This window comes from Larimichthys crocea, chromosome XXI (genome assembly GCF_000972845.2).
Source record: "Larimichthys crocea isolate SSNF chromosome XXI, L_crocea_2.0, whole genome shotgun sequence".
Taxonomy (NCBI): Eukaryota; Metazoa; Chordata; class Actinopteri; family Sciaenidae; genus Larimichthys; species Larimichthys crocea.
Genome location: NC_040031.1, coordinates 14,778,701 through 14,791,462, shown reverse-complemented (window position 1 = coordinate 14,791,462; position 12,762 = coordinate 14,778,701). Strand labels below are relative to the sequence as shown.

Here is a 12,762-nt window from a genome sequence, read left to right as displayed (position 1 = left end):
AGTTTTGGTGGATCTCCTCAACTTGAAGATGTTTGGCAGCGGCACCAAGAAGTGGTTTGTGAAGAAGCAGAAGAGGCAGCAGCACAGGCCTGGCAGGAAGCCATATACCAGGAGGAAGAAGAGATGGGCAGCTAAGATCCTCAAACAGCACAGGCAAAAGCTCCTGAATGAGCTGGATATCAACGCTGTACTTCCCTACTTGGTGTATGATAAGGTTTTCTCGCTGGGGGAGTACAAAGAGATACTGGGACAGGAGTCCAGCAAGAAACGGACGGAGATATTCTTGGACCATCTGTCCTCGAAGGGGCCTGCTGCATTCTGTTCATTCTGCTCTGTTTTGGAGGAAGTGTGTCCCCACCTGCTAACCTGCTTTCTGTTAGATGGAGAAGGTACATCCATTTATTAGCTATTAATTATGTTAGACAATAAGATAAAGGTCGTAAAGGGTGTGTTCCTGTTGTCTTTGAAAAAGTGTGCATTAAAAAGGGCCGAGAATAGAAGTTACAGCTCATCGATCTGTAGCCGCTTTCCACTTATTGGTCCAGTATTTTCACTTATCTTGTGTTGCGTTTAATCTTCTGTGGGAAATTGAAGACAAAAAAAAAAACTATATAAAAGGAAGAAAACTACTTTGCAGTAAGCCAACGTCCACAGACTAAGAGCCAGCAAAAATAGCTTCTTAAATCTGCATGGCTGAGGGGATTACTGAGCCGCCAGCGCGCCTAACTAGCCTCTGACAACATATGGCCTCAACGTGGCTGCAGTCTGCAGGACCTTGTCTGCGTTGCACTATTACAAATCAATATGCTTTACTTACATTTACATAAAACGGGGTACTCTCAAGCAAATGACTCGCAGTTACAGCTCAGTGAGTGTCTGCTTTATCTGTTAAGAACTTGTGAATCCTCCTGCGTAGTCACCCAGTCACGTGTAAATTAACAGAGCTATAAAAAAAAAGTGGATAATATATTAATCTGTCTTTACAGATAGTGTCACAGGACCGGGGAGGAAAGAGGGACTCCCGGTACCTCCAAACAGTCCAGCAGAACAACCTCTGTGCCACCCTCCGATGTACACCGACCCTGTGTTTGACTCCAGGTGAGAGGCACTTTACATATCACTGATGTGTACTTGTTCTATTGTTGTTGTTTATGTATCTACACAATCAATGGCTTCTTAGAGTATAAAAAGTTGACACATTGGAGTATTGTCTCACTTCCTCTCAGACTCAAGGAACACTGGAGTAGATGGAGTGGGTTTGTACAAATGGTGATATTTAGGCATCTGTGTGTGTCCTAAAATTAAAAAAAAAGATCACTGTCCCTGCTCTCTTATTTTCCAATAAATCATTTTATGATGACAAATTAAAGGAAATAACTACTGTAATGAATGCAGATGTTTCCACACATGGTCGCTGAATAGTTTGATGACCAGGATATAAATCATGAGCTATGGCCTTCGTAGTCACCAAATCTTAACCTACTGTACTTGAGCCCCTGTAAGAGATTTTGGGCCGATGTATGCTTTAATTTATCTGTCTTATTGCTTTGCATGGCTGATGTTTACAAAATGTGGTCGGTAATAGTGCTGCTCATTTGTGCTCCGTTGCCAGGTTTGTTTTATAATGATTTACACTGCTCAGAGTCTTCAAATGTAGATGTGGGTTCATCGCTGCATCCAGTATTTGCTGCTTCTTGTTGCTTTGCATTGTGTGTTCAGGTTTTCTTGCTTTTGTCATCATACTGTCTTAAATTTGTATTTCTTGACCTGTCACTGCTTTGGTTTTAGATCATTTTTTCCAAAGCACTGCTGCTGAAAATTAGCTGGCTGTCACATGAACTGGCACATTTACAGAAATGTTTGATGAATGGTGTGTGTCCTTACATATCTTATGTGTTGAACGGCACCAAAAGAGCGAACATGTTTTGGTTTTGCTTCTAGGAACTCACATTACGATACGGAGACGTTTTACACAGTTTTTTTTCCATTTGCCACCCATCTGTAATTTAACTACAGAACTGATCGTACTGATCTGAAAGCCATCACAGCGTATATTCATGTCTTAAAACAATGATACTTGGCTACATACATAAATGAAATGATATCTGCAGAGCTATTCTTTTGTACACGATAGAGCGACCAGAGAAATCCAGTGCACCAGTGCAGAGTCCTTTATTGTCACTGTGTGTCAGGCCCTGTGAACACATCATGACTGAGTGATGGTGTCTTTCTGGACCCCTGGAGAGTACCCTTGGCCCAGCTGATATATTGGAGTGGGGGCGGTGCAGGGAAAAGTTAACAGGGTGTATGTGAGAGAGAGAGACATAGTGTGTGGATGTGATGCCTGAAGTGACAGGACAGACAAGCTGATATGTTCTCTAGACCGTTAAGAAGGCCTCTTTAATATATGACAGCTAAGTCAGCATGAAGACAGTTATCCCAGTGGTCTGGCTGTGGGCACTGACACACACACTCACACACACACACAGACAGACAGACAGGCTGACACAGACAGACCAACACAGCATAGCAGCACACACAGTCAGAATGGTCACAGAGCTTCCACAGAAGATGCAGTACGCTGACAACACAACGTAAGTCCTCTTGAAATGTCATTTCAGATTGAGATACTCTCTATGTACGTATGGCGAAGAGTCATGAGCACAACTGTGTGTGATCCTAACCTCTCTCACATTGGATATTAGAAAAGGCAAAACTTAAGGAGGATGCTTGTTTTCTTTTTGGATGTATCCTTGTGTTACATGTTACTATAGGCTGCTTCAGATACAGCGAGCGAATCGTGTGTCGGGCAAGGCTGCCTATATGTGTATCTAGATAAAAACTGCATAATCTTGTTTATTTCCTCTCAGGAGAAGTAGGACATAAACTGCCTCAAGTCATGGATGCTTGGCTTCAGAATTTGTGTCTCAGCATGTGTCCCTGTGTGACAGAGTTGAAGCATGTCTGCTTGTTATAAATATGGAATCGACCTGGGAATATCTTCCTCGTGGTGAACTGTATCTTCGCACCAAGTCATGTGTGTCTCCCCGCCCCTTTATCATCAGCACACCTTCTGTGATACACAGCAGAAGAGCAAGATTGATTGTCAGCTGTTTGGGTTCAAAGAGACACTGTGTTTATTACTTTGGCATTTTGTGTCCGCCTCTGGTCAGTATCCTGCTGACTGAGAGTGAACATGCAGCATTTAATCACATCTCTTGCCTTCTTTCTTAAAGGCTATAAAGGACCTGTGTATAACTGTAAGAGCAGCGTGGAAACTGATGTAAAGCTGACTGAATCCAGTTTAAAGGTCATTGACTGCCATATTGTTTTCATGGGACTGTTGTAGGTTTTTAAACCAGCATATAAAACCTCTAGAGAAGTCATCCCATTCTGACGTCTCAAATTAAAGTGCTGATTTAAGTGCATTAAATGCATGGTTGTGCAGAAATATTGATTGGATAACTGACTTTTTTTTTTTTTAAACTGCATGATTTATCATTTTCTCCTACAGAGGACGAGAGTGTTATTCACCAGCATGTGTTTGGATCTGTGACCTTATATGTATATGTGAGGCTGCAGCGATGATGTAAGTCACCGTGCCTTCATCCATAAGTGGAGAAAATGAGATGCTGGCAGGTTGAGAAGGAGGTGGAGGAGGAGGAGGAGGAGAGGAGAGATTAGCTGGAGCTGTGAGGTTATGCTTCTCTGTGCTGATGACTCACCTCACAGCACATAGAGAGAAAGCACTGCGACAGCACTGAGGTGTGACTGTGTGTGTGTGTGTGTGTGCGTGCGTGTTTCATTATTCTTGTTCTTCTTGGTGCAGTGCATTCATGTGAAGAGGACTTTCTCTGTGAACTTCTCCTCTTTGTTTAGTGCAAAAGTAATAAATCACAGCGTTACAGCAGTAGTGGTTCTTAGGGCTTTCGTCCAGGTTTGCCTCCTCTGGGAGCAGCTTCTGAGTCCTACAAACCAGCTTTGATTTTGCTGTACAGAATAAAGTGGACAAGAGAGTCTAAGGACACAAGAAAGAAGGACAGCCCCGGCTGTCCTATTTACTCGCTGGGAATTTGAAAAAAAAGAAAGAAAAGAAAGTACTTTAGTGTGTTATTAGCACGCGCGTGTGCCTGTGTGAGCGCGCTTGTGCGAGTGTGCGGCGTACAATAAAGAATGTCAGCAGTGGGTTCTCATGTGAGAAGGGTAATGATGGGGGCAGGCTGCTCTGAGGCATCACTGTGGAGATGCAGGGGGCGGAGGGGGGGGATGCCAATGTGAAATCAAAGTGCTGCAGTGGAGTGTGCATGGGTATGCAGTGGTCTTCAGACTGCAGCAGCACAGCCACTGACCCACTGCTGTCTCAACGCTTCCCCACTGACACACTACTACTGGTTCCCATACACTCTCACTATAATGTGTGTGTGTGTGTGTGTGAGATAGAGAGAGAGAGAGAGAGAGAGAGAGAGAGAGAGAGAGAGGAGGCGGAGGAGGTTTGGTGTGTGTGTGTGTGTGTGTGTGTGTGCAGCAGTTTTCCCATCCAGTAATGTCTGCCGTGTCTTACATGCTTGACAATGATGATCCGTTGTGTCTGATTAATCAGGAGAGAGTTACCCGAATGGCGTCTGAGTGAATGGGAGGTGACAGAGGGCATCGCTGGTAGGTTTGCCGGAGCACAGCTCTGCTCTGATGATTCCATTAGTGGTGTATTTGTTGAGTGTTGACTGGATTCAAGAGGCTACTAACAGGAAACAGGGACGTCACTGACAGCATGCAGCCAAGACATTTTCTGGAAGGGAAAACTGAATCATCCAGCACAACATAAATCTACATCATGCTACCTAAACTAGTTTATCTAACTATTTAATTGTTAGGTACGATTTAGTAGAAATATTTGTTTTTGTGGACCTTTCAGATCTTAATTTGTACGAGATTACATCTTTCTTCCAGTTAAGTGGGGACATGTCAAATAATGCATCAGCATTTGATTTTTCTGTGAACTAAACATCTGGTGTAACACTGAATCATTTATCAAATTATTTTGTTAGCCCAAAAGTGATCAAATTTGAAATGTTTAAATTAAAAAATACTTGAATCAGCCTAAAATATATGCAAAATGTCTATGTTTTTCAATGTAGTAGCCTATGTAAACTATGCTAAACACCACAAATTCCCAGAAAAAAAAGATGCATGTCCTCAATGGTAGTTACGACCCTGCTTAATGCGTGGCATTTTATGTTTGTTAATATATACTTTATTTCAAACTCAGAGACCTGTGTAGAAACCATGCATTTTAAAATGATTTTTGATTTTCTTTTATTTCGATACACATGCAACATTTGCAGTCTTCTCAGCAGCAGGTACTGCATGGAAGGATTTTCGGACATGTACGCACTCAAAGAATTTAGCTCCCTTTAATAGCCTAAAGGGTTTTTCACCAGAAGTAACTAACAGGCAACCACAAAGAGCTGTTTTAAATAATATACCTTGTTGAACTTAGATGTCCATTTTTAAAATAGGAACATTTATCAGTGATTTAACTAAATAAACTCATGAAATTAGATGTCTCATTTAACATAACCACACGCTGTTTAAAAAAATCAACTCTGTGTTTGAGAGAGGTTTTCACTGTGTAGGTTAGTACAACACACATCATATGAAGGATACTTTCATCCACAGAGCACTACAGTGTCATGAGTGCATACATTTTTAGCAACATCGACCACAGCAGGATTTGCTCCCCCGACGCAAGCAGCACTGGCAGTGCCATGTTCTGCACGTTCAGCTGTATGATGGGAATCTTCTGTAGGACACAACAGTTCCTGAAAGTTCCACTTCTGTCCAATTTTACCTAATTAACAAACCAGATAATCACTTTATCACAACAGCTATTTTCTCTGTTGTAGTATTTTATTGCTCATGGCAGATAATTATGCCATCATCAGTTTATCTGTCCCCCCCTGCGCTCCGGTGTGTTGTGTTCAGCATCTTTGTTTAAGTCTGTCTGGTCTAGTGAGAGTGAGAAGTACACTTCTCTGCTCAGGTGAGAAGGCGGCTCTCTCCTCTAAGTCTTCAAAGTCTAGACTAATCGACTTACTCTGAAGCTTTAAACGTCACTAGTGTGTCAGTCTATTGACAGAAAAACAACCCACGCCAGCCTCTGTTTGCTGCTGATGACAGGTGGTGTGGGCACAGTTCACTGAAACAAGAGCCACTGTGTACAGCACCTTGTTGAATTTAACTGCGAGAGTCACTGTGTAATCTGCAGCGCACATAAGAAACTATTTTTTGTCGTATTTTGTGAACCAAATATCAGTTAAAATTTAAATCACTTAGTGATGAACAAACTAATTTTAATTAATTATGATAAACTACTATTTTGTTCTTTCTGGTACATGTTTATTGTTGCACTAATATGTCCTAGTTGCACTGTACCTTGACTGTTTCCCTTTTTTTGTAAGTTTTGCTTTGGATAAAAGCAAAAGCCAACTAAATGACTAAATGTAATGTAAAAAATGTAATGTAAATGTTAATCATCACCACTAAAACCCCATAAACAAATCTTAATTCATATTTTAGGCCCACAAAATCAACAGTTCTCCACACAACCCAAGCTCTCTAAGAAGAAATCTCACAAGATGTAAATCTCTTTGGACAGCTGGGTGTAAAATGGTGTGCAAGCAGGACAAAAAGACACAAGTCTAACATTATTGTAATACATCCAATAAACTAATTTCAATAAAATACACACAAGAGGTGTCTCCAGTGAAAGAGTCTAATGAAATTAGTTCAGTAGAATAGATCCAATTAATATGTCTCATAGCTGGTGTGCCAGGTAGGAGCAGCAGGGGACCAGCAGGCATGAAAGTGGTAATTTTGGCATCATTTTCTTTCTTTTTTTTCAGCGATCCAACATGGAGTATAAAAGATAACCGTACAGTAAAATTAGACATCAACAATATTGGCTCTGCTCAGTCCTCTGACAATCTTGTTTAATGTAATTGACTGGGGATATTTGAACACATGCAAGATGGTGCAACTCGCAGTTTCTCATGATTTAAAATAAACTGAGTGTAACAAATTTCTATCTAACAATGAGATTTGGTTCATTCAAAATGCACCAGGGGTGTCCAAGATGTTGCATGTGACGTACAAACAAGCAAATCCTGTGGTGTCCTGCTTGAACCAAATAGCATATTTTATTAAAAATCTGCCTTTCTGTGTTCAATACCGAAGTCCAAAGATAAAAACAGGTTAAGTAAATTAGCAACTGGAAATTGTTGTGATGGTGTGTCTGTTCAGTGTGAGTAACACCGGATGTATTGTGCGTCTGATGTACAGAATTAAAGATTTCTTTGGCCACAGAACAATCAGGAAAAATGTGACATATGTTGTGTGACATTTAAGTTTAATTAGCCACCAACTGTATCCTGTTGCCATCTGCCATTTTTTGCATCACTTAAATAAAGCCAACAGAAAAGGACACCAGAAGGCTTCCTATCTGAGGGCGTAGGTGTTCTGACTACTGCTTAATTTGATTCAGTAACATGAGCTGCAGAAATCCATATTTGCTTGTTCTGCTAATTTACAAGAGACTTGAACAAATGTCTCCGGAGATTAATCACAAAAGTTTAAAATAATAATCTCACTTATCTTTCACTTACATTGTTCTGGGGATCAGAATAGAGAGGCTCTATAACATGAAGATGAAGGCTCATTATTGACTCAGCTTGATAAAAAATGATGTTCATTTACTGATGAAGACCATGCAAGTGAAAGCTCCTAGAAGATTCCAGTAAGTCAAGATTTTTTATAGCCGTCACCAGCAGGTGGATTTTAGTCCAAAGACACATAAAATATCTGGGATTGATGTTACACAATGACTTAATTTGCTGATGGAAGCCACGAGACTGTACATTTCCAGTAAGTGGATCCCAAATTCATTTAATTAATTATATAAATTAAGTTAAATTATTTTTTGTCAAACTACAGTACATGTGGTATTTTTCAAGTATTCAAATAACTACTAGACCCTTATTATAACAGATATTTTGATTTGTCATAGTAGGTGTAACTAACAGCATTAATGCCGGGTCCAGACAAGATAATATCCCTACAGACGCAGTGCTCAGAGAACAAAATGGACAACAGCTAACCTCTGTAGGGCATCACAGTGGACAATAACCAACACTGCCTCGTGACATCCAAACAGAAAAATGTGTAGCCGTTCAACACATGTACTAAGACAGTGTACAAAAATACAGAGCACACTTCTGTGCACAACTGCAAATAAGCAGGAGATTTTAAAAAACGCTTTGGACACCAGTGTTTATTCCCTAGCACCTCCTTCCCAATGACATCATGCACGTCATGAAAGACTTTAAGCAATAATGTGTAGTCTGTCATGTTTCACGGCAAGAATTTATGACTTTATTATCGCCTATCTCACACAATGATCATCTTAACAGACAAAAATATGATGTAGAAAGAGTTTTTTATATCTATAGATACATAGTCTGCCACACTGCACCAATATGTTTCTACAGTAGCCCACAATGGACAAACTAAAAACTAACTCTAGATGGGGCCTTTCATGTTTTTTTCACGTGTCACTGTAGTTTCTCCTTCATGATAGAAAGCAAGTGTGAGGGGTGAGGGGGTTGCAATCAGTAACTGTGCCACTAGATGCCACTAAATCCAACACACTGATCCTTTAGAACAACACTGCTAGATGCCACTAAATCCAACACACTGATCCTTTAGAACAACACTGTGCAACATAAAATAGCAGATTTTTAATATTTTTCAAGCGCTACATTGACTTGTAATCAGGTGAATGACGTCTCTGTCATTCTCACTCTGTGCCCCTACGTATCTGTGCTCAGAGGACGATCACTTTGAACACTATAAGTATATAACGCTTTACGGCATTTAGTCGCCACTAACTATTTTGCTAATTTTGGTACAAATGGATCATATTTTATGGAGAAAATGCATTCTGCTTCCCCTCTGGTTGCCGGTGTCATGCCAGAACTGGAGCTGGGCAAGCGTGGCGATGTAACTATGCTCAGCAGCCTCTATGGACATAATGACGGAGGTGAAAAGGGGACTTGGACGGAAGAAGCTGAGAAAAGAAAAAGAGAGAGTGACCACGCAAGAGGACGCCAGACAAGAATAAATCTGGGACTGACTTTTAGTCGTTGGTGAGAGCTTTGTGAAATAAAAGACAGACAAATTCAATATTGTCATAATTACAGTAATATAACAACACTAGTAGATGATAACAATGATTACTTTGCATTTACCTTTGCAGATGTTCAAGTCATTTGGTTCAACAAAGCAATTCAAAGAAATGTAACCATTATTAATTTTGTTATTTACACCTGTATTCTTGCTACAGTAAAACAATAACCCACATCTTCAAAATAAAAAAAGGTGTAGGGGGGTAGATTTCTAGTTATATTTCTAGTTACACCCCTGTTAAAGTCACCACTTCTTCTAGGAAGTGTTATGTAACACAAAGACACTCCATTTCCTAAATAAGCGGCCATTCACAAGTAATTAAAGACAAACTGTAGACTTCCTAAAGAGATGAACACCTCCAAATGAATCGGTCCTTTGCCTCCCTACATCCCTCCCTCCCTCCCTTCTCCAGCCTCCTCCTCCTCCTCCTCCTCCTCCTCCCTCTTCGCCCTCTCTCCTCTCCCTCCTCCCCTCCCTCGCAGTCGCTCCCCTCTGACTACACTGTACACACACTCTCTCCCCTACCTCACACACGGACGCCTGGACGCTGCAGCGTTTTTTAGGAGAGTGTTTCCAGCTCTGGATAGGAGGGAGGAGGCAGGAGGAAAGGAGATAATGTCCAAATCCTGACCGTATAAAAGAAATTAAGAAATACAACAAAAAAATAATTAATAACTACCTATCGGATGGATCGGCGATCTGCTTGCGAGAGCTAAAACACGGTCAGAGTGTCATTGCAGACATGGGTCGCAGCGGTACGGCACCTTTCGCTCAGCTCCTCGGGGAGTGTTTTCACTGTCAGTCCTTCAGCGCTGGAAATGGCGTTGTGATGCCGAGCATGGAAGACGCAGCGGAGGCGGATGCCAGGGAATAAAGAAATATATGATCACCTGTGCTTTTCTTTGGGTTGGATTTTTAGTAGCGGTGGACAGTACCATGGTGAATTACCAGAAATACATTACTGTAATGCAACTGGCTCTGGGGGTGACCGCCTCCAACAAAGAACATTGTCTTCCACCCAGGAAGCGTATGTGGTGAGTATGAATTCTTGGTGCGGATGGTGATGATGATGATGGTGATGATGATGATGATGCAGGTTGGAAGGGGGGGTGGTGGAGGGGGAGGAAAAAAAAATGGGGGTGCTGCCCGATGAGCTGTTGCCTTCCACATCTCGTCAAATGATGAGCGGGTCATGGAGCCACGGTGCGCCCTGATCACTCTCCAACAAAAAAAAAAAAAAAAAAAAAAAAAAAAAAGACATTATATTGCTTTGAACCACTGCAGACTGTCTGCACCATGTTGCAACCATCACACACACCTACTGTGGTCCGTACACACCGTAGATAAAGACAACTATACTCCCGCATGCTGGGAGTTTGTATGCGTGCGTGTTTGTGTGCGTGACATCCATCCACTGGCTGTGTGTCCTTCCTTCTTCATCAGTTTGTAAAGTTGAATGCGTAAGGATGATGTCATATCCTCATCATTTGTTTCTTTTTGCCTCCAACTTCATGTGCTTAAATGTTCATGTACTATATGGCCTCCATTGTCACTGGAAATGTCATCATCAAGCAAACCATGTGGTAAACCATCACTCTTCCCCCTCTCTCTCTCTCTCTCTCTTATCCCCACTGCTGTGTTGTTACAACTAATTAATAAAATATAAAGCATGAAACATGACCCTCTCCTGTTTTTATTTCCTCTGCTGCAGCCAGGCCTCTGTACACCTCTCACCGCCATGTCTATTAAACATTTTCTACCATTACTCTGCTCTCAGCATGTGTGTTTGTGTCTGTCCACCTCTTCTGTGTCCTCATTACTCCGTGTGCCTGTTTGCTCACTATATATTGCAGTGACCACATCTCACACTCTCTTTGTCCTCCTCCGGGCCTCGTTCATTTGTTTACCTTAAGACAGTCTTCCTTTCATTCCTTTTTTCTTTCAGTGTAAGCAGATTGCTGCCGAGGATGCAACGTGTGTGACATAGTATCCCTAATTACAGCCGGATTACCATCTTGTTTGAAAGCAAAGGCGGTTAATTAGGAGTCAATAGGCTCAATGGCACTCTGATAGCAAGTGTCTCACGCAAACTCAAAATGTATCTGCACGGTGTGGATCATTTACCCACATAATGCAGTTACACTGGCTTGGCTCCAGTGTGCGAGAGGCTTAACGATTATCATCACCTCTTTAAAGACAACCTAAACCATTTCCTGTGACTGAAGCAAGGACAAAACAATGATGCTGAAAATCTCTTGAGCGTCATTTTGTCTCCAGAAAGATTATCACGACCAAAGAAATCCACACTGGCAGTCTAAATGATGCAAATACGTGTACGACAGGATGTTTTTACAGTGCAATCAGGTGTTCTCAAATGATTTTACTATATTTTTTGTTTTTGTTTCATTTACAAGAACATGACTACAGTCTCCTGTAACCTCAGCGGGGGTCAGACACTTATCACATGCAGCTTTTGTATCTCCTGGTCTTCTTGGCTAATCATATTCCTGAGTCATCCTCTTATTAGCCTAATTACCCCCCTTTGAGAAGATAAGGCATTAATTAAGACAAACGACTTCTTTCATGTTTCTTCTGATATTGTTATTTTGTTACTTAGATCTTCATATTTAATTCAATTTTGGAAGGAGCTCCTTGTCTTATTTACAGCACTGCACTGATACAAAATGCTAAACTAGTTATGTAACTCATAGAGCAAGCTCTGACCTTGTTAAATTGGAATTTTTTATTTTTTTTACAGCTAGAGTGAAAAGCAGTTGCACCAACTACCGTGACAAAAGTGATCAGCTCTTCATGTACATCCAATAATCCACCAATAGTATTTTTGTCTCTAAACTTTTTATCTTTATATCATGACCAAACAGTGATTTCTGCATTTTGCCCTCAATTTATAGCGTTATACTTTTCATTACCACAAACCATTTTGACAATCATGTCGCTGTGTTGTAGATATTTCAGCATATTTTCTTTATACCTTTTAAGCAGGCATTGTTTCCCATTGAATACACCTACACTTACACAAGATTTGCGTTACTTGCGTCATCTGTCACACTGAATGTCATGTCTGCGAACAAAAGACAAAAGAAGACGGACAAAAGATACTGCAGACTTGATAGTCACTGTGATAGATTACCTGTCTGTAGCCTGTGTATATATATCTATAGTCTGTTAATTCCTGCTTTTATTTCGTAATATTAGACATATTAGAAATATTAGTAACAGTAATGAAAGAAAACCAAAGGTTGCTCAGAAAGGCGGCAAAATAGTTACATTTCATTTGCAGAGTGTTTAGCTGTAATGCAAAAATGTATTCTGAAACTCTGCATCATGTAGGCTATTTAAAAATCAAGAGTACATGGTGTGTAGATGAGGACATAATGTTTGCAAAAACACCGGTATAATTAGATGATCTCATCTAAAAACGTTGGCAGAACAGGAAAAGCTGCTAACTGGTCTAAGAAGTAACTGAAGTACATGACATGGCGATAAAACATATTAAAAAGT

General features: G+C 40.8%; 1 protein-coding gene across 9 annotated transcripts in view; it reads left to right on the top strand.

The window, feature by feature from the left end:
• Window positions 1-9,745: 9,745 nt before the first annotated feature.
• Window positions 9,746-12,762, top strand: part of tjp1b (tight junction protein 1b) — a 53,221-nt gene continuing 50,204 nt past the window's right edge. For all 9 annotated transcript variants that reach the window (XM_019269263.2, XM_027272949.1, XM_019269256.2 and 6 more), the window contains exon 1: window positions 9,746-10,274. In XM_019269263.2, coding sequence (XP_019124808.2) covers window positions 10,123-10,274 — 152 coding nt within the window. In that variant the 5' untranslated portion in view covers window positions 9,746-10,122. The remainder of the gene's footprint in view (window positions 10,275-12,762) is intronic.